We start from the raw sequence: 19,529 nt of genomic DNA, 5'->3' as shown, positions 1-19,529 counted from the left end.
TGCCACCCTGCGGTCGGCCACCAATAGGCAGTGAGGGCCGGCCCGATCACGCTCCGCCCCCTCAGGGCTATTGAGACTTTGGATTGGCCAATTAGTCGGCGACGTGGGCGCCGCTTCCTCTCTGATTGGCGTATCCGGCGCGAGGCGCCCGGCGCTCATTGGAAGAGTAGGCTGCGAAGGGTAGGACGGCGCGAAGAATCCTGTGGAGCGCGGGCTAGGTGAGTGCGAAGAGTGGTTGCCGTGGTCCGGGGCGGGATGGAGGCAGGGGTGGCCTTGGGCACCGAGAGCGCAGCTCGGCGCCCGCGCGGCCCTCCTCCTGGGGCTTTGGGGGGACGGGGTCGCGCGTCATCGATGCCCCAAGCCGCGGTTCGCACCCGCGGGCGGGCGGGCAGAAGGCACAGCCGAGCGACGGTCCGAGCGAGTCCCGGTGGCGGGAGGGAGCCCGGCGCCGGGGCCGCGCGGGCTGGCTAGCGGGGCTGGGACCGGAGGGCCCCTGTCCTGGGGCCGTCAGCCCGCACAGCTGCAGGGCCAGTTTGGGCTGTGGCAGCAGTCTAGGGGCCGTGGGGTGGGGCGGGAGAGGGTGGGGGGTGGACAACCTCGGAGATGCAGCGCCCGATGGGAAGAGCAGATGCGCGTGGGTGGCAGGGTGCGTCTGCAGGGCTCCCTGGTCCATCGGACGGCCAAGGCGGGGTCTGCCGGACACCCAGGTCTGGGGGAGTGGGGAGTGCTCAAAGCCTCAGGGGCTGAAGAGAGAAGAGGTTCCCAGGGCAGAAGACGATTCTGAGAAGCGACGGGGGCCAGAAGTCCAGGCTGGCCAGTTCTGGAGAAACCACAGAGGTGGCCCAGCCGTGGGAGGACCTGTATGGCCACCCAAGGTCCCAGGTGAAAGCTTCCTCCCAGCAGCCCAGGATGAAGGAGTGCTCGTTGGCGCCCTTTGTGGGAGGGGGAGCCAGAAAAGATGCCCAGCCTTGAGGGTGGGCTGCTCCCAACAGGGCTGGACACCCCAGGGCGGGTCAGCCTCTGGATGACCGAGTTCTGCAGAGTATGGAGACCAAATGATTCCCTTTGGATTTGTTAACAGGTGGGCCGTGTAAACTCAGGGTCGGCCTAATTTGGGTCGGGGCTTAGAACACACAGCCTGGACCTGGATCTCAGGCCAGCCACTTGCTGGCTGCATGACCTTAAGCTTGTCGTTTAACCACACTGTGCTTCTGTTTTCTCACCAGCAAAACAGGGGTTAAAATATTGCTCGTGTGGTGTTTGAGTTCATACCTGTCACGTGCTTGGAAGAGACTAAGTGTTTGATAAAAGTCAGCCCTCGACCTTTCATTACCTTTGGTGATTTTAGGGCAACATCAGTGGAGCTGTATGTAGTTTGCCTGAATTTAGCTCCGAACTTGGCCAGAGAAAGAATTAACAGTTTCAGTGTGTGGGGATTGGGTCCTCCCACCCCGACCAACCCTCCGGTTCCTTTGGGTGGCTGTCTGGTTGAGCGGGAGAGGCCCTGAACACGTTTATTTTAGTGCATTAGTTTTGAAAGATCTTCCCTCATTCTCCCCTTGAGTCCTTAGTTTGAGTCAACAAAAGCTGCCGGAAACCTGAGTGTTGCCCCCAGGGTGGAGGTGGGCCCATCTGCCGCAGCGGCCCTGCCTTCCTGTCCCAGCGTGTGTTGGCGGCGGGGGGTCCTCAGGCCCCCTCGGAGCCCCAGAGCCCCAGAGATACAGGAAAGTGATTCCACCTGGGAAGGCTCGGGGACATAACTGGAGTTTCCTCAGAGTCTTGTGCTGGGCCCTAAGAGTTGATGCGCCTTCACGCTCAGCAAGCAGCGCCCGCTGTTAGCTGTGCCCCTGAAACGGTACCTGCACTCAGATGCTCCTGGAAGCTGCCCCGCTCTGGCCAGGCCCACCCCGTGCCTGCTACTGGGTGCTGCCTGGGCACATGCTTGTCCCCGGTTGGAGAAGCACAGGCCTGGAGGGTGGCTGGCTCACCCGGGCCCTGCTCTTGGTCCGGCTCCTGGGCCAGTGTCGGGTACCCAGCGGGTGCTCCGCCAGTGGGCACTCTGCTTCTGGGGGCCCTACCCCCCATCACGGAAGCTTGAGGCCCTTCGGTTGGTGGTCACCCGCTGGTTTTCCTACCCCGTGTCCAGCTGCTCGTCAGGATCCGAGCCTTATATACAGGCACCTCCCGGCTGTGTCCCCACGCAGGCTCCCTCCCCCCGTCATTCAGAATCCAGACCCCAGCCCACTCGCTGCTCCTGCTTCAGGGCCCACGCCGGGTGGGGGGGGGGGGCTTTCCATATGTCCAGGGGAAGAACACACGCACTTCCTCTAGAATTTACAAACCCAGGTTGGTATTCTGTCCAGATGTCTGATGCCAGGGCGTCTCCCACACGGCCTCAGGGTGCACTCCTAGCTACTCAACATCCCCCAGCCGCCTTGCAGCTGGTACCGGGGCCCTGCACTCAGGCCGCCCTTCTGCTCTGATGTGCAGTCCTGAGGGCCTCGGTGTCTCCCCTCAGCCTCAGCAGTGTTTACTGTCAGCCCTGCCCCGAGCAGCTGGCCTGGGAGCCCCCTGGCCCCTACGCCAGCAGAACGTGGGAGCAGCCTGCTGGCCCGGAGACCCCCTGCCCGGGCTGTGGGCCCCAGAGCCTCGTGCTGCCACCTCCCAGAAGCTGCCTCCAGGGGCTCCCTGAGCAGACCGCAGATGAGGGGGTGTACACGGCCTGGTTCTTTAAGCTTCCGGAGCGACCTGACACCATCCAGAGGCCCGGGCCTTGCTGCTGCTGCTTGACGCTGAGCCTGGCCTCTGCTGAGTGGCCACGGCCTTAGTGTTGCTGCCCTGCTGCATCCCCGGCTGTGCCGTCTTGGGTGGACACGCCGCTGGCTGCCCCTCCTGCCAGCGGGGAGGGCAGGCTGCAGGCCGGGCCGGACTCGGTGTCCGCTCTTCTCTGCTGGGGCAGCTCGGTGGTCACAGCGGTTCCGACCTCCTGGGCGTCCTCTGAGATCCACCACACGTGGCCTTTTCTGCTCTTTCCAGATCGCCGTGGAGACACACTTAAGGGAACTCACACCGGAGAACGCAAAGCCGGCTCCACTCGGATGAGCCCAGTGCGCACGGGCCTCTGACTGTATCTGCCGCCGTCACCCCAGAGAGGTGGGTCAGGGCAGGGCGCCCCTGGCCTGGGGGGCGTGGGGCTGGGACACAAGCCAGTTTCTCCCACTTTCTGCGGGGGATGAAGCGGGCTGACCTTCAGAATGCGAGGTGGGGGTTGGCTCTTCAGATGCATCTGTGTGTGGATTGAATCCTAGGTTCTGAGTTACCGAACAATTGCCCGGACAGAAGCGCTGCCTTGGACGTCTCTCAGTGCTGTCCCTGGTGCAGTGAAGCCTCTCCAAGCTCCGGGCTGATGGTGTGGCCCTGTCACAAAGGGAACCGCGCACCCAGGCTCCGTCACTCTGCTGCACTCGGCTCCCGGGCTGCTCGAGGGGACGACAAGCGCGTCAGAATTCGTGTCCCTGGGAATTCGTCCATCTCTGTGGTCACCCCATTGAAAAAAATGGATGTGGATCAGTTGGACCTGAATCCTAGAATTATTGCTGCAGTTAAGAAAGGTGCGTTTGCTGATGTTTATATAAAGTGATTGTGTGAAAGTATGAACGCACAGATATACACACCTCATGTAGAACAGGTTTACCAGGTTGCCCGTCCGAGCCTCGGGGACCCTCTGGTTACTGATCCCAAGACAGCTGGTCCTGATCAACGCCCTGATACTGGAATGTGCCGCAGGTTTTTCAATTGTGTGTGTGTGTTTTTAACGGAAAGGACTGCTTTTAAGTTAATTTCATTTTCATCAAAGCAGTACACACACAGTGTCTGAAAAGTGAAACGGAACTACTTACCACTTCGGAGTCTTCTAGCAACATTTTGTATTTATATCTGGGTTGTTGACGAGTGTGCTTGTGTTGCTGTGTTTGATTTGTCTGTGTTACGAGTCCTCACAGGCCTCCTGTTTTGGGGGTGAGGGCAGCTGGTGCCCGTGTGCCCCTACTTCCTCCAAACCTCCCCCCCACAGTTGGAACACAGTTTGGGTCCCATTAGCCATCAGAGTTGTGACTAGGGACATAATGGCTGCCACTGAACCCAGGGTTATGACTGTTTCCTTTCTTGTACCGTCTCTGGTTTTCCCCCCCGAGTTAGTGGTTGCCTCCTTTTTTCATGCACTGCATCTCCTCCGTACTTCTGATTATTCCCACGTCGCAGTAGGTCTGTCAGGCAGCAGTGGCTCTTTTCTAAGTGCTCAAAGGGTTGGCCAGCCCACCGAGTCTGCTGGCATCTGGGCGCGTCCATCCCCAGGCTGCACTGGCCCCTCCCAGCCCGGCTGGCGCCCCGCACCCGCCCTCTGTTCTCCCTGCCTCCCGGGGTGTCTGTGAGAGACGCTTCGGTATCAGGTGCTTGTGAGCAGGTGACAGGGGCCCTGAGTGAGCGCAGGGCTGGCAGCAGGGTGCCCCCTGCTCCTCCATCCTGAGAGCACAGCAGTAGCTTTGTTTTCCCCTTTCATTCAGTCTTTGTGTTTTAACTGAAGCACTCAGTGCATACGTATTTAAGGTAATTCCCGATAAATTTAGGTTTAACTCTCCCTTACTATGCTGCGCTGTTTGTCTTATTTTTTATGTTGTTTTTCTTTTATGCTTTCTTCTGGATTGGTTGGATCTATATTTAGCGTATTTTTTTCTTTCTACTCGTTTGAAAGTAATATGCTTATCTAAGCTCAAAATTATTCATTTTCCTCATGAAACACCAGCTCCCTTGGGCCGTTCACCCTGTAACCCAGCCCTCCGCGGTACTGCCGCCAGCATGCTGACTCTTCTTTTGTCTGTTCACCGCACTGGCCATCCCGTGGCCTGGTTCAGTGGATGTTCCTTTGGATCCCTTCCTGCGGCTTCTCCCTCGTGCATGGTTCCCCCGACTCGGCCCGGGCCCTTCCCAGGCTGTGCACACACAGACCTGTCTTGGGAGATGTGTCCGGGCGGGCATGGGACCAGGCGGAGGCCGCTGCTCCCGGCACCAGGGAGAGGCCCAAGCGTCCGGCTTCTGCAGCCAAGACGTGGGCCTCCCCAGGCCCCTTCCCTCCCGTCCCGTCATGGTCGCCCTCTATCTGGGGGTCCCTGCAACTTCAGGGAGCAGGTGGACTGGCCCCTGCCCACCAGGTCCCCAGAACTGGAGGATACCTGTTGTCCCTGCTGTGTCTGACCTTGTCTTGTAATTGATTCTATACCTTCAGCCAAACTGAGGTCAGTAAAGGAGGTTCTGCATCTTTCTGGACCAGACCTGCAGAGACTGACCCGCCTCTCCGGCCCCGACGTGCAGCGCTTACTGAAGGCGGCCTCCTCACACCTGCAAGGAAGCAGCGTCTGCACAGGTGCCCAGTGCCCTGGGGTCTGGCTGGAGGAGCGGGGCGCGGGGCTGAGCCCAGAGGCCACGGCGCTGCAGCCCGAGGGGCCTCCTGGCCCGGGGGCGGCTGTGCGGGGCTGGGCTCACCTGTTGTTTCCCCGCACCCAGCGCTCCACCTGCTCCAGCAGGAGGAGCAGTTCCCTGAGCAGCACGAGCGCCTGAGCCTGGGCTGCCCCGTGCTGGACGGGCTCCTCCGCGGCGGGCTGCCCCTGGACGGCATCACCGAGCTGGCCGGACGCAGCTCCGCCGGGAAGACCCAGCTGGCGCTGCAGCTCTGCCTGGCCGTGCAGCTCCCACGGCGACACGGAGGCCTGGGGGCCGGTGAGTGCGGCCACTTCGGGGGGCGGGCAGGGGTCCTGACCTGTCACCTCGCGGGCACCTGCCCTCGAGGCCAGAGGCTGCCCCTGGGGGCCGTTTTCCAGGGTTCCCATCTCTGTCTTCACACCCGCTCTGCGATTCCTGCCTCAGGAGAGGGAGGGGGGCCAGGGGGCCCTCGGTGGGAGGGAAAGTGCAGAGCCCCGGGGCCTGGCCGAGGGGGGACAGAGCCAGCCTGGGGTGACTCCGAGCGACATGTCCCCTGCAGAGGCCTGGCCCGCGGCCACTGTGACCGCATTAAATGTGGGGCCTGAGGCACATTTTCCTGAGAAAGTGACTTCCCAAATCAGGTCTGAAAGGCCCAATTTTGAAAAGAATGGCCAAGCGGCTCCGCGCTTCAGAAAACGTGGAGCTCCTCCCCGCCAACCCTCAAATGCTGGGCCGCCTTGCCGCCAGCTTCTCGAAGCCCCTCTGTGGGCGGGCACCCCACTCATCTGTCCCAGTGAGACGCCCAATAGGGTGTGGGGCGAGGAGCTTCGAGGGCCGTGCGACTGGGTTTGGCTGTGACCCTTCTGTCCAGGCCTCTCCCAAGATGCGGAGAACATGGGGGCCACGGCGTTGTGACGAGGGTCTCGGCCACATCGGGGGCTCCCCAGGCAGCCCTGCCCCTGGGAATGGGCTGGAACGTGCCAGGGAAGGTTAGGGAGGCCTCAAGGGTCAGGAGCTCACCACTGACACGGTCAGACGGTGCTTCTCCCTCCATCCTGCATCTCTTTTCCAAGCTTGAAAGTCTGTTGAAACAGAATCGGGTCAAAATGAAAGTTACACACTCACAAATAGGGCACGCGGACGTGGTGTCAGTGCTTCTGGCTCTTCTCTGGGTCCCCTCCCTGGGGCGGTGCCGTGACCGGTACAGCGAGAGGAACGGTAGGTTTAGCCGTGGCCCTGAGAGTCCTGGTGGGGCTCAGCCAGCGCACCGCCAGATCACAGGCCTTTCTTATTTATTATTTATTTATTTATTTATTTTTGGCTGCGTTGGGTCTTCGTTGCTGCACGCAGGCTTTCTGCAGTTGTGGTGAGCGGGGGCTGCTCTTCGTTGAGGTGCGCAGGCTTCTCATTGCGGTGGCCTTTCTTGTTGAGCACGGGCTCTAGGCGTGCGGGCTTCAGTAGTTGTGGCTCACGGGCAATTAGTTGCTCCGTGGCACGTGGGATCTTCCCGGGCCAGGGCTCGAACCTGTGTCCCCGGCATTGGCAGGCGGATTCCTAAGCACTGCGCCACCAGGGGAGCCCTGAGGCCTTTCCTCTTTATTTAACTCAGTGGTTTTTAGCATTTTCACAAAGTTGTGCACCCACCACTACTGTCTAGTTCCAGAACATTTCATCACCCCAAAAAGAAGGCCCATCCCTATGAGCAGTCACTCCGCACTCTCCCCTCCCCCAGCCCCGGCAACCACCCATCTGCTTCCTGTCTCTATGGCTTCGCCTGTTCTGCACATTTCAAATAAACGGGATCGTGCAAATGTGCCCTTTCACCCAGCGTAATGTCTTCAGGGTTCACCCACGCTGGAGCATGTGTCGGTGCTTCATTCCTTTGTAGGGCTGAATAATGTTCATTCACGTGTACGGACCACAACTTAGCGACCCTTTCATCCATTGACAGTCACGTGGGTTGTCACAGCTCTTGTTCGTGCGTGGCTTCGGGTGGACACCTAGGAGTGGGGTTGCTGGGTCGCATGGTGGCTGCGTGTTCTGCCCTTTGAGGAACTGCCAGGCTGTTCTCAGCAGTGGCCGCGCCGTTTTCCTTCCCGTCGACGACGCAGGGGGTTCCAGTCCCTCCGCGTCTGAGCCGACGCTTGTCCCTCTGACGCCAGCGTGGGTGGCTTCTCACCGTGGCGCCGACCACACCCCCGGTGGCCGGTGACGTTGGCCGTCTCTTCACGTGTTGCTGCTCATTCGTGTGTTTTTGGAGAAATGTCTGTTCCAATCTCTTGCCCGTTTAAAAGCTTGGGTTATTTGCCTGTGGAGCTGTAGGAGATCTTTGTGTAATCTGGACCCTAAACTCATCAGATAAGCAATTTGCGGTATTTTCTCTATTAGGTTATCTTCTCCCTCTCTTGTTGGTGTCCTTTAAAGCACAGTTTTTCACTTTGATGATGTCCAATTTGCTTCTTGCTTGTGCTTCTGATGTCATGTCTAAGGATCCACTGCTTAATCCAAGGTCATAAGGTTTACCCGTGTTTTCTTCTAAGAGTTTTATGGTTTGGGCTCTCATATTTGATCCATTGTGATTTAGTTTTCCTATATGGTATGAGGTAAAGGTCTAATTTCATCCTTTTGCACGTGGGTGTCTCTCTGTCCCAGCGCCATTTGTTAAAAATACTCTTTCCCCACTGAATTGTCCTGGGGCCTTTGTTGAGAATCGGTGGCCCCTGGTTCTTTTCAGCACAGGACTCCGGGGGTACCTTCTGGTGGGGATTCCAGGCCCCTGGTGATGCATTGCCTGTGTTTTGTTTACTGGCTTTTCCAGGCGCAACAAAGACAGTTACCACCAGGTAGCCCAGAACCATAGGAGGAGCCTTGACAGTGGAATTGAGGGAACATCCGCCCAACAGGGCCTGGGAGGGGCATCTCCCTGTGTCTGCAGGAGGGGGCGTTTCCGAAAGCCGGGAGCCCCTACAGTTCCCCTCGCTCCCACTCGGACAGCCCAGGGTAGGCAGACCCACAGGGTGAAGTTCCGGCAGCGAGGGGCCTGCGGTGAGAGGTGGGTGCCGACCGGCCCCCGAGCTGGGTCGGAGGGGCAGACCCACGAGAGGCAGTGCAGGAAGGAGAGGGTCGTTGGCCTTTGGTGGGGCGGCCTCAGGCCACGGCCAGCTGCTCACCGCCCCGCGGCTTCCCAGGGGCCATTTACGTGTGCACAGAGGACGCCTTCCCCAGCCGGCGTCTGCAGCAGCTCATCGCTCAGCAGCAGCGCCTGCGGACAGACGTCCCAGGGGACGTGCTCAGGAAAATCAAGTTTGGCCACCAGATCTTCATCGAGCACGCAGCCGACGTGGTGAGCGTCTGAGGGGAAGTCGGGCGGGCGGGCCACGTGCACGACCCGCGAGGTCAGGCCCCGGTGCCCGCCTGCGGCGAGTCGCCTGCTGGGGGCCGTGTGCTCCGCTCAGGCTGGCACTACTCGTTACCTGGACTCAGGCTGAACTGAGCGTCCAGTGTGTTTCTAGCAGCCTAACCCCAAGGAAAGAGCGGGCAAGGGAGGGCGCCGGACACGCCACCTCCTGCCCGCTAGAGGAGGCCCCAGCAGGGCAAGTGCCTCCTGCGGCTGTTCACCCAGCCACAGAGGTGACCGCGGCCCAGAGGACGGGACCTGCCGTCCAGGCCACTGGCCCGGCAGCAGCCGTGGTGTGGGGTTGTACCTCTGCCTCTGAAGGAGGGGAAAGCCCCCTTGTCGAGCCCCCCCCCCCCCCAGATTGCTGAGCGTGCCTGGCAGGGCCGCTGGGGCGACACCACACCTGGAAGCCGTCCCCGGGTCACGTGCCCTCCCCGTGGGCAGACAGCGGTGGGAACACAGAGGGCAGTGGCCCCTGGGGAGGGGGCAGGGGGCAGGCAAGCAGCCGGGGAGCAGCCAGCTGAGGTCATTGTTTGGGGCTGAATAACGAAGCAAAAGCTTCAGGAGGGAGATGGGAGATGGAGTACAGACCAGTGCACCGAACACAAGTGTGCAGAGCCACCCACCCAGGCCCTTCCCCCATTTAAGAACTGCTATAAAAAGAATTTCCAGTAAAGGATGAGCTGTATAAACTTTTAATTTTAAAAAATTTTACCGTAAAATACATGATCACACATAGCACGGGGAAGTGACACGATGAGCGGTGGCACGCGAGCCCGGGCTGGTTCAGGGCACGGGCGGCCCGGGGTGGACCGGCAGCAGGTGGCCGTCCCCTAGGGGCCCAGCGCGGCCGTGGCTTTGCAGGTGAGCGCGCGCTGGCGGCGGGCAGCGCGGTTATTAGCGTGACGGTGCTCAGGGCGTGGACACAGGAGAAGACGAGGTCAGTGCTACAGGCTCCGGCTTCAGGCCCTCCAGCCTCGCGACCGTCCCCTGGCTGTCACAGGGCCCTCTGGACTCACACAGGCAGCACGATCCTCGTCCTTCCGGCGCGTCCTCACTGAGAAACGCAGCAGCGGGTCAGGGCCAGGCGGTGAGACCCTGGCGGGGGTGGGGGCACATTCCTAAGTTCTGCTCCGGGAGCAGCTCTGGTGGAGGAGGCCCCCAGCCCCTCGCTGGTGTCTGCCCAGCAACTGGGGGGCCCTGCCCGGGGGGAGGCGGGAGGTGCGGACCAGGGCCTGATGCTGCTGCACAAACAGAGCCTCGGTGTCCCGGGCCTCCTCCCGGGGGACGGGGTCTCCAAGCTAGGCCCCTCTCGGAGTCCCGACGCTGCAGGAGGCGGGTGCAGCCCTGCCCCCGCCCCCGGCCCCCCGGTGCCCCAGCGCTGCCTGAGGTGGCGGGAAGGGGTGCAGGACTCACGTTAAGGCTGGCATCCTCCAGGCCGCTGCTGCTGCTGTCATTTTCCACAGAGAGGGGCTCTGCTGGAGACACCCTGGAGAGTTAACAAGCACAGAGTCGAATTTCATCCCAGACACCCAACAGCTCTCAGGAGTGCCTGACGGGATGGCCAGTGTGTGGCCACTGGGCACCAGGGCCGAGTCCAGGCCGGCAGGGCCAGGCGGCCCCAAGGGACAGGGCTGCCCCGAGCACAGTGCGTAGGGTCTTGGGGGGCAGGTGGGGCTGGCCCGGAGGCACCTGAGGCCCCACAGTGAGCCGGTTGGCGTCCTAGCACACAGCCTGGGCGCGGCCCGGGGGTCTTCACGTGGGAGGCGACGCTGGTTGCAGGACAGACTCAGGTCCCCGCACACCTGCTTCCTCCCTCCACTGGGTGGGGCTGGGCAGTCCTGGTGACCGTGGTGGTCCGGGTGGTCAGTGCCCAGCACGGGGCCACTGAAGGGGAGGGGCCTCCCGCGCGGGTGGTGACGGCCACCTCCCCTCGGCTTCCAGGACACCCTGCTGGAGTGCGTGCGTAAGAAGGTGCCTGTGCTCCTGTCGCGGGGCATGGCCCGCCTGGTGGTCATCGACTCCGTGGCAGCCCCGTTCCGTTGTGAGTTCGACCAGGCGGCCTCGGCCCTCAGGGCCCGGCGTCTGCAGGCGCTGGGGGCCGAGCTGCGCCGGCTGAGCTGCACCTTCCGGAGCCCCGTGCTGTGCATCAACCAGGTGGGCCCCCCTCCACCCCCGGGGAGGGCGAGGCCGGGGGGGCCGGGTCCTCACCGCCGCTGACCCCGATCTGAACCCTCCAGGTGACGGAATCCACAGAGGAGCGGGGTGTGGCAACCGGACCTCCGGGGTGAGTGGGGCGCCCCGAGGGCAGGGGTGGCGGGGCCCGCAGATCCACACACAGCACAGGACAGTCGGGCTGTTTTCTGTCTCAGTGTCGGGGGAGAGCGGGCGTCTCCGGCCCTGGGCATAACCTGGTCCAACCAGCTCCTGGTGAGGCTGACGGCCGACCGGCTGCGCCCCGAGGAGGCCGCCTCCGCCCCACCCCGCCGCACCCTGAGGGTGGTCTCCGCCCCCCACCTGCCGCCTTCGTCCTGTTCCTACACGGTCACCGCCGAGGGTGTGCGGGGGACACCTGGGACTGAGTCCTGCTGACGTGTGGCCCTCCCTCTGGTTAGGGTCCCCTCAGGTACCAGGGGCTGCGGGAAGCGCCCAGAATCCATAGCCTGCCCCCACCCCCGCCGGCTGCTGCAGCGTCTCTATAGTAAGCAGCAGCTTCCTCCACCCTGGGCCCACGTTAGCTCCCGCCCGGATGCAGGCCCCTGCGCCCCGGCCAGACAGGGCCTCCACCTTGACCCCCGCAGGCTCCGCATCCCCTTCCCAAAGCTCCCAACACCCACGCCTCGGGCCACGGCGGGGCCGAGGTCAGACGAGCGCCCACTGGCCCTCCTCACCCCGTGGTTGGGCTGTCGGCTCCTGGCCGCCAGCACGCCCCCTGGCCCCGGTCTGGCACAGGGTGGAGAACACACAGCAGGCCAGGCCGCAGGGTCCGGGAGAGGCATCGGGGCGGGGAGATGTGCCTTGTGCGCTGCCCCTGCCACCAGCCCCCCAGCCCCCCAGCCCCCCATCGAGTGCTAGCAGCCTCGGCGCCGGCTTGGCCCATCTGCCGGGAAATCCGTTCTGGGCAGACGAGAACTATTCTAAAAGGAGAGCACATCCCACTGTGCCCTCAGTGCCTCCTCCAAGGCTGGCCACTGTGGCCGGGACCGTCAGCCCTGGCCTGGGGGCGCATCCACTCTGGCAGGGCGCTCCTGCACTGTGTGCATAGAACTCGGGACCTCCCATCAGCCGGGGTCCTGCTGCATCGGGCCAGAAACTCCAGAACCTGAGCATCTGGTCGTGGCAGCACAAGGCCCCACGGTCACCAAGGGACGTGACTGCCCAGTTCCAGCAGGGCTGCGCCACCTTCACCCCCATCATCGCCCTGCCTCTGCCCCCTCCCCGCTGCTGCCCGGCACAGAGCAGCCCCGGCCGGACAGACGTGCCGGGGAAGGCACTTGCAGCCCCTGGACCCTCACCAGCGCTTGCTCTTTGCCAGGCACTGTCCTCAGGACTCATACACGTGACGTCTGTCCTCACAGCCTGGGGCAGCCCTGTCACTCCACTTTCAGCGCCATGGCCACCCTCCCACAGCTCCAGGAGCTAGACACTGGTCCCAAGTTCCCACGGGCTCACTGGGGCGGGGCGGTAAACCCCTGTCACGGGGCACACGCTTTGTGCCCGTCATTCTAGGACCGGATGATCCAGTTACAACTTTCATCATGTTTTCAAAGTAGTCTGTGACCCTAAAAAGATTGGGTGCCTAACGTTAAACAGGAAAGGGTTCTTTTAGGGTTGGAGTTTTACAAGAGAGCCTTTCCGCAAAAGTACAGGGACTTTACAACAGGAAATAAAACACTTTATTTTTGTAAGTAAATATAAACAGTTCCAAATGATTTCCTAGGCGAGTCACACCAACAGTGAGAAAAGAAAACTACTGCTCCAAGACAAGGTATGTTTCATGGCCAACCCCCTGCAGAGGTGCGGACCAGCACAAGCGCACCCACATTCGGCCTCTGGGCAGCCGCACCCACCCACCAGGCAGACAGGCCGCCCTGGGGGTGCTCACCCACCAGGGGCCATAGAACTTGGCAGTGGGGTCTTCTCTCTGTGTCTCAGGAACACCAAGTCCCAAAGCAGTGTCCACCCTACCTCTCCCTGGCCTCTCAGCCAATCCCATCCCCCAGAGCACACCCCAGGGACAATCGGACGGCCGTCACAGGCCTGTGACCCCCGAGGGGTAGCTCCACACCACTGTATAAACCGTCTGAGTCCTCCTGTCGCAGTGGAGAACTAAGTGGAAGCCGCACAGGTCTTTATACATCAGTCCGATTACACGGAGGAGGCGTGTACAGGACGATGCTCGCTTAGCTCACTTGAGCTTCACCTTCGGTTGCTGCTATCCAGTGCTGCTTTCGTTTCCAGATATCCCATGATTACACAGTACGACGTCTAAACATACCAAAAGTTGGCCTCGTACAGATGTAACATGCCTTCCCCAGAACATTCTATGAAGTTATAACAATGAGTGCTACAAACTAAACTCTGAATTCTTAGCAGTACTTATACTTTACTGTAAAGACAATAACTAATTACATGATACTCCTAGCAGCCTCCTGACCAAACAAATAATAGGGACTTTTTTTAAGTTTCAGAAAATAACTACCTGAATCCCTGCAGCACCGGAAGTGCCTGCTCCGCCTGGGGAGGGGCGCAAGGGTCAGGAGGCCCAGCTCGCCACGACCTCAGCCCTCAGACACTCACGTAGACCCTCAGCTCCTCCACTGCCAGTCCGTCCTCTGGCCAGGGGAGTCTAACTCGATAGACACAGCACAGTGTAGAAATGGATGCTGGCCCCCTAGGGTCCCCTCACCAGGAAAGGAAGAGGGAGGGCTGGACCACCCCCAGTGCTCTCTCCGAGAATGTTAAAATCCTGACTACCAGACTGCAAGTAGGTTACAACCTGGCTTCTCTCTATTTTGATACAAGTTCAAAAATCAGACACTGCCGACTCCCAGGTAGCATCCCCTCTGAGACACGAAGGCTTTTACAACCCAGCTTCAGGAAGGCCCTCGAGCCTCTCTTACCCCAAATGCTGTCTCCATGTGGCCTTACAAAGGCCACCACAACCCTCGGGGAACCAGGGCCAGAGGGCTCAAAGCCAGACAAGGTTCAACTAAGGCCCCTGCAAAGAAGGTCTCTTTTCACCAACTGGAAGCTTAAAATTAAATTCTGTTCTTAGCCCCATGTTTATTCTTTCTAAATGCCCTTTGTTTTTCCAGAGACAACTGTCACTAAGGGAAACCGAGTGGGTTTCAGATGTCCTGTACCAGCTCTGTGGCTGGGAGGAAACTTCAATGCAGTGGGAGGAGGAGCCAGGACAGCTTGGTCCCCTCCTGGTTCTGATGTGACACAGACACATCACCCCCACTGCACCTAAACGTGAACCTGAAAGGGCCACACTGCCCACATGGGGACACAGCTCTGCTCTTTTTTCCAGTGGTTTCTTACAACCCATCATATTTTTTTAAACGCCTCTAGAGAGCATTTTGAAAGTTCCTGATCCATCGGAAACTGCAAAACCTAAGTGGAGTCAGGAGCTGAGGAAAGGAGCGTGGCCAGAGGAGACAGGCTGCAGGAGACCGGTCAGCCTCGAGGGCCCCCAACACCGGGCCAGGGTGTCTGCCTCTGGAGGGGCACAGCAGCTCTCACCAACATAAGCACCGGTGCCCTGAGGTGATCCACTACTGAATTATAGAAACTTTTAAACAAAGCTTAAGTTAAAGTCTAGCCTTGCTATACCAAAACCCCGGGACGCTGCTGCCTCTAGTCCTCAGTCTGAGGTCCACAGTGGGGGTGAAGGACATGTGCAGTCCAAGGGCACCCCAGAGTGAGCACCCCCTAGTCCCCACAGGGAGCCCAGGGAGCACGTAGCACCCCAGCCCAGTGCAGTTGTTGAGGAAAAGGTGGCTGGAAGCGCCTTTGCTCAGTGACACCACCCATATGATAACATTAAGGTAAACTAGAAACTAACCCTGACAACATTTCACAAGGACGCTCACAGCTTTCCAGATCCTTTCAAACCTCCTCAGCAGGGATGTGCCCTTGTACAGTTGGCATCATCTGGAATTACATCTTCTTAGCCTACCAGCTAGTCTCATGGATTCCCTTAAGGAATAATGTCTCAGGGTTGGTTTGAAAATGTATCTGTCAGGCCTTCCCTGGTGGCGCAGTGGTTAAGAATCCGCCTGCCAGTGCAGGGGGCACGGGTTCAATCCCTGGTCCGGGAAGATCCCACATGCCGCGGAGCAACTAAGCCCATGCGCCACAACTACTGAGCCTGCGCTCTAGAGCCCGTGACCCACAACTACTGAGCCTGCGCTCTAGAGCCCGTGACCCACAACTACTGAGCCTGTGAGCCACAACTACTGAAGCCTGCACACCTAGGGCCCGTGCTCTGCAACAAGAGAAGCCCCTGCAATAAGAAGCCTGCACACCGCAACAAAGAGTAGCCCCCGCTCGCCACAACTAGAGAAAAGCCCGTGCACGGCAACAAAGACCCAATGCAGCCAAAAATAAATTTAAAAAATAAAATGCATCTGTCAGAACCCACCCTGTTACTTAACGCTACAAAGAAAACCTTTTTAAAAGGAACACATGCATCTCCGTGTGCTTAGTGTACAGAGGCCTGGAGGAGGGAAAAGGGCTCCAAAGGGGCTGAGATGCAGACCAGGAGGGGGGGGTGCAGGCCTCCCTGCAGCTACCCCATCTCCCCCGCTCCCTAATCCCAGCATCGCTGCCACAGGTCACTGGATTCCTAGTCTCAAAGGATGTAGTTTAAGGTTCCAGTCTTAATGAACAGCCTTAACACAGTATTACAATTGAAAGCAGGTTTCGGTGCTGGGGCCGGTGTCCATGAGCAGCAGCCGACCCCGAGTGCGCTGAGCCAGCTCCATACCTGGCCGGGTCCCACCGCCAGGCTTTGGCAGCTCTCGGGCACTAGGGCTGCAGACCGCCTAACAGAATTCGGGGCAAACCTCCAGCAAGTGGTGGAGGTCACCATCCAGGAAAGGAGGCGACCCCAGGGCCGCCCTGCAGGGGGGAGGGGCCTGGCCAAGCTTTGAGGGTCTCAGCGCTCATTAGCCTTGGGGGTTAATCTAGCTCTGCCTCGACCCGTGGGGGCCAGGTCGGCGTGGCTGGCACTGAGAGCTCTGGAGTCTGCCAGACAATTATTTCGTTCCTGCGTGAAAAAACAAATGGAAAAATTATTCTCAACCAGTACCTCACATGACGCCAGCTTCCAGTGGTCTCGGCACTAACAATAACTGCACAACTCACATCAACACACGAGAGTCCTGATGCTCAGATGTGTGTGTGCAAAACACAAGGAAGGGGAGCAGAAGGACTGTGTCAGCTCCAGACCTTTTAAGAACAAAAGTAGTTTCTTCGATCGTCATCGTCAGGAGTGCATCCTCCCAGCACCCTGCAGCTTTTAAACTAGAGGCCCGATGACAGCATCCTGGGAACAGCCGCCGCCCGCAGCGTGCTGGGGGTGAGGGGAAGGCCAGCACTCCTGCCGGCCCGTCACTGTCACTGTCACTGTCCCTGTGCGTCAAATAGGTTACCGGTGGGACTGAGGTGACTGGGAAAGCTGCCGCATCAACAGGTGTGGTGACCAGGACACCTGGTCCTGGTGGACAGCAGCCAGGTCACAGAAGGGGCCAGAGGCCTGGGCACACCCAACAGTCACACGTGGAAAATAAAAGGGCCATTTGTAATGGAGAACAGGATGCCAACAGTTTTAAGCGCAAAGGTGACTGGTCTGTGTGAGACTTGGACAGGTGACAAAGTGCTAAAGACTGTTTGTCAAAGTGACTACTTAGTGAAGTTTTGAATAGTTTTAAAACACTGAACAGCTTAGCTAGACATTATATTAGTTATAAACTACTAGAAGCTAAAATCATACAAATAATACAAATTAACAACTGGCCAAGTTTTGATATTACTTTATCAGAATATTTAATTTTTAATTGTCAATCAACGTATTTGTAAAGATCATTAATTCGTACACTGAGAATGTTCACAACATTCCCATAATTCAGATGGTTAAGTTCATGCTGACTATGAAAGTGTCATTTATGGTGTCTATGTGTCCTGAATCAGGAACACTAAAATGCCCACAGGCTCTGCTGAAAGGGTAGCAGCGGTGGGGAAAGGCCAGCCAACATGTAAAGGGTGTAAGTGGGGCAGTCCACAGGCTCTGCTCAAAGGGCAGCAGTGGTGAGGAAGGTCCAGCCAACATGTAAAGGGTGTAAGTGGGGCAGGGCTCCTTACTTGGAAATGGTCTGCGGCCGCCGTGCCACTCACGTTAAGGACAGTCAGAGAACTGGCACGCTTCATGCTGCACCCAGGACGGCGGACATGCAAGGACAAACCGTCAGCACATCAGTCAACCAGGAGCAGAGAGCACAGCAAAGCCACCCCTCCAAAGCTTCTGTCACCATGGGGGCCTGGGACCATCCCTAACGGAGAGGAGACCTTTATCTCGCCCAGACTGGGATACCCACTGGGATACACGTACAACCCAGATCTACTCTATTGTACCCAGCAGAAAAAAGCGAAGTTCCTCTGCGTCTTTCTCAGCAAAAAGTTTATCTTCGAGCCCCATAAAGCCAGTGTCGCTGCAGTTTCACTTGTTAAAACCTGGCTCCTATAGGAGCAGAGGGGCTCTGCCAATGCCACCCGCTGACTTCGGCGTGGGAGCCCGAGGAGCCTCCTGAGATGAGTTTCAGGAAGGGATCCTCAACGACTCCCGTAAACCTTGCCCCTAAGTGATCGCGTCAGAGAGAGACCCTCAAGGGACTTCCCTGGTGGCACAGTGGGTAAGGCTCTGCGCTCCCAATGTAGGGGACCCGGGTTCCATCCCTGGTCGGGGAACTAGATCCCACATGCATGCCGCAACTAAGGAGCCCACCGGCCACAACTAAGACCCAGCGCAACCAAATAAATAAATATTAAAAAAAAGAGAGACCCTCAAAGCTCACTATTAAGATCAAATGCATAAATATATTCTGTATTTTGTAGATTTTTCTATATTAAAACTAGGCAAAAATAATTTTTTATTAGTAAAATAAACTCTAAGGCTAGTATTTCTCTGCTCAGAAACCAAAATTTAAAACATATTTCATGGCTTTACATTTACAAAAAACATACTGATTTATATATATATATATATATATATATATATTTTTACTTTTTTCTCCCGTTTAACACCTTTAAAATACTTAATAAAATATCTTACAAATTACCTATAATCTAAACTTATAGACAGTCGTAAAATTACTGTAATTGCTTACTGCCACCACGGATGACCTCAAACAAAGCCACCTTCTCTTTTAAAGCTAAAAGAACCAATATGAAGGGTTATTTTTAAATGTTTATAATAGGATCAGTAATTCTGAATTTTAACTACTATGAAATCAACAGTGACCACTATTATTTACAAGCTGAGGGCATGGCTGCAAGGGTGAAGCACAGGTGTGAAGGCTGAGCACAACCAGACACAGACACACACACACACACACACATACACACACGTGCGCGCGCACCAGCTGCAGGGACCAAAGGTCCACGTGATGGACGCATGGCCGCCAGCACCACAGGCACAGTGCCAGGCAAACAGCAGGCGCTTACTGAGCTCTCACTAAACAAACTACTCTAAAAGCAAAACCTTAATTGGCTCATCCCCAAGTATTACAGAACTCACTCCCCAAACTTCCCACCTAGGACAAGACAAAAACATCCCAATGAACCCCACACAAATGTTGCCAGAGCTCTGGACAGGTTTTCCTCTCTTCAGAACCACTGAAGAACAAAGGACAAAATCAAACCAAATCACCAGTGAATTAGATTCTGCCATATTTAATTATTCTGTTACTTAATTGGCCAGCTACCTTTTCCTAAGAAAGGTACACAAACTTTGTCCTCAAACTTCCTTTTCTTTACAAGGTGAAGTGGAAGAACAAGTTGCCCCATCAGTGACTCTTCGGAATCGCACCCACACTCTCACTGAAGCCCGTGGTGCCCAGACCATCAAGCAGCCCAGTGCTTCCCTGGAGCTGTGCCCACTGCAGGCTGCAGACCCTGCTCCCGGGGCACCCACGTCAGTGATTCTCACAACGTGGCCCACCCAGCAGCGCTGGCGCTACCCGGGGAACTTGCTAGAAAGGCAAATTCGCCCTGCCCCCCCCCACCCCACCCCCAGCCCCACTGCATCAGAAACGCAGGGGTGGGCCTTGCGGTCTGTTTTAGGAACCCTCCAGGAGACGCTGAGGCATGCTCCAGTTTGAGAGCCACTGGTCTAGTTAATAAAGATTGCTGCTCTTACCTGGAAAGATTACTTTGTTTCATGCATTTGATGGGATAAACTTTCTAAATTATTTAGTTTTTCAAAAAGTTTAGTAAGATATCAACCCAAATAACATCACATGGGAAAACTGGTAATATATGCAAGTGTGTGGGTCTACTTTTCATCAGGTCAAGCTGGCAAAGTGTTCTTAGCGCCGTGAACATCCGTACTGGGGAGCGTCCACACACGCGGCGTCACGGGAAAGACAGAAAG

The 19,529-nt window shown here is 57.9% G+C and overlaps 2 protein-coding genes across 22 annotated transcripts in view; one reads left to right on the top strand and one right to left on the bottom strand.

Moving 5' to 3' along the window:
- Nucleotides 1-230: 230 nt before the first annotated feature.
- Nucleotides 231-13,163, top strand: XRCC3 (X-ray repair cross complementing 3). Its single transcript, XM_022576000.3, has 8 exons — nucleotides 231-3,153; nucleotides 3,309-3,611; nucleotides 5,282-5,419; nucleotides 5,560-5,772; nucleotides 8,664-8,818; nucleotides 10,817-11,029; nucleotides 11,113-11,159; nucleotides 11,245-13,163. The coding sequence occupies exons 2-8, from the start codon at nucleotides 3,407-3,409 to the stop codon at nucleotides 11,462-11,464; spliced, it is 1,191 nt and encodes a 396-aa protein (XP_022431708.1). The 5' UTR covers nucleotides 231-3,153; nucleotides 3,309-3,406; the 3' UTR covers nucleotides 11,465-13,163.
- KLC1 (kinesin light chain 1) overlaps nucleotides 9,552-19,529 on the bottom strand; it is a 58,640-nt gene continuing 48,662 nt past the window's right edge. For 4 of the 21 annotated variants that reach the window (XM_089908250.1, XM_022575973.3, XM_022575972.3 and 1 more), the window contains one exon: nucleotides 16,033-17,309. In XM_089908250.1, coding sequence (XP_089764376.1) covers nucleotides 17,054-17,309 — 256 coding nt within the window. In that variant the 3' untranslated portion in view covers nucleotides 16,033-17,053. Of the gene's footprint in view, nucleotides 9,971-10,288; nucleotides 10,362-12,751; nucleotides 17,310-19,529 lie in introns of those variants that run through there. The other 17 variants (XM_089908255.1, XM_089908254.1, XM_030761905.2 and 14 more) reach the window with 7 other exon arrangements.

This window comes from Delphinapterus leucas, chromosome 2 (assembly GCF_059928025.1).
Source record: "Delphinapterus leucas isolate spDelLeu-1000000601 "Yukka" chromosome 2, BTC_Dleu_Yukka2, whole genome shotgun sequence".
Taxonomy (NCBI): domain Eukaryota; kingdom Metazoa; phylum Chordata; class Mammalia; order Artiodactyla; family Monodontidae; genus Delphinapterus; species Delphinapterus leucas.
The sequence above is the reverse complement of the archived record's forward strand: the minus strand, read 5'-3'. Positions and strand labels throughout refer to the sequence as shown.

Coding starts and splice junctions, on each gene's coding strand:
- XRCC3 (XM_022576000.3), top strand. CDS start 3,407: ATGGTGTGGCCCTGTCACAAAGGGAACCGCGCACCCAGGCTCCGTCAC. Junction 3,612..5,281: donor TATTGCTGCAGTTAAGAAAG/GTGCGTTTGCTG, acceptor CTATACCTTCAG/CCAAACTGAGGTCAGTAAAG. Junction 5,420..5,559: donor AGGAAGCAGCGTCTGCACAG/GTGCCCAGTGCC, acceptor CCCCGCACCCAG/CGCTCCACCTGCTCCAGCAG.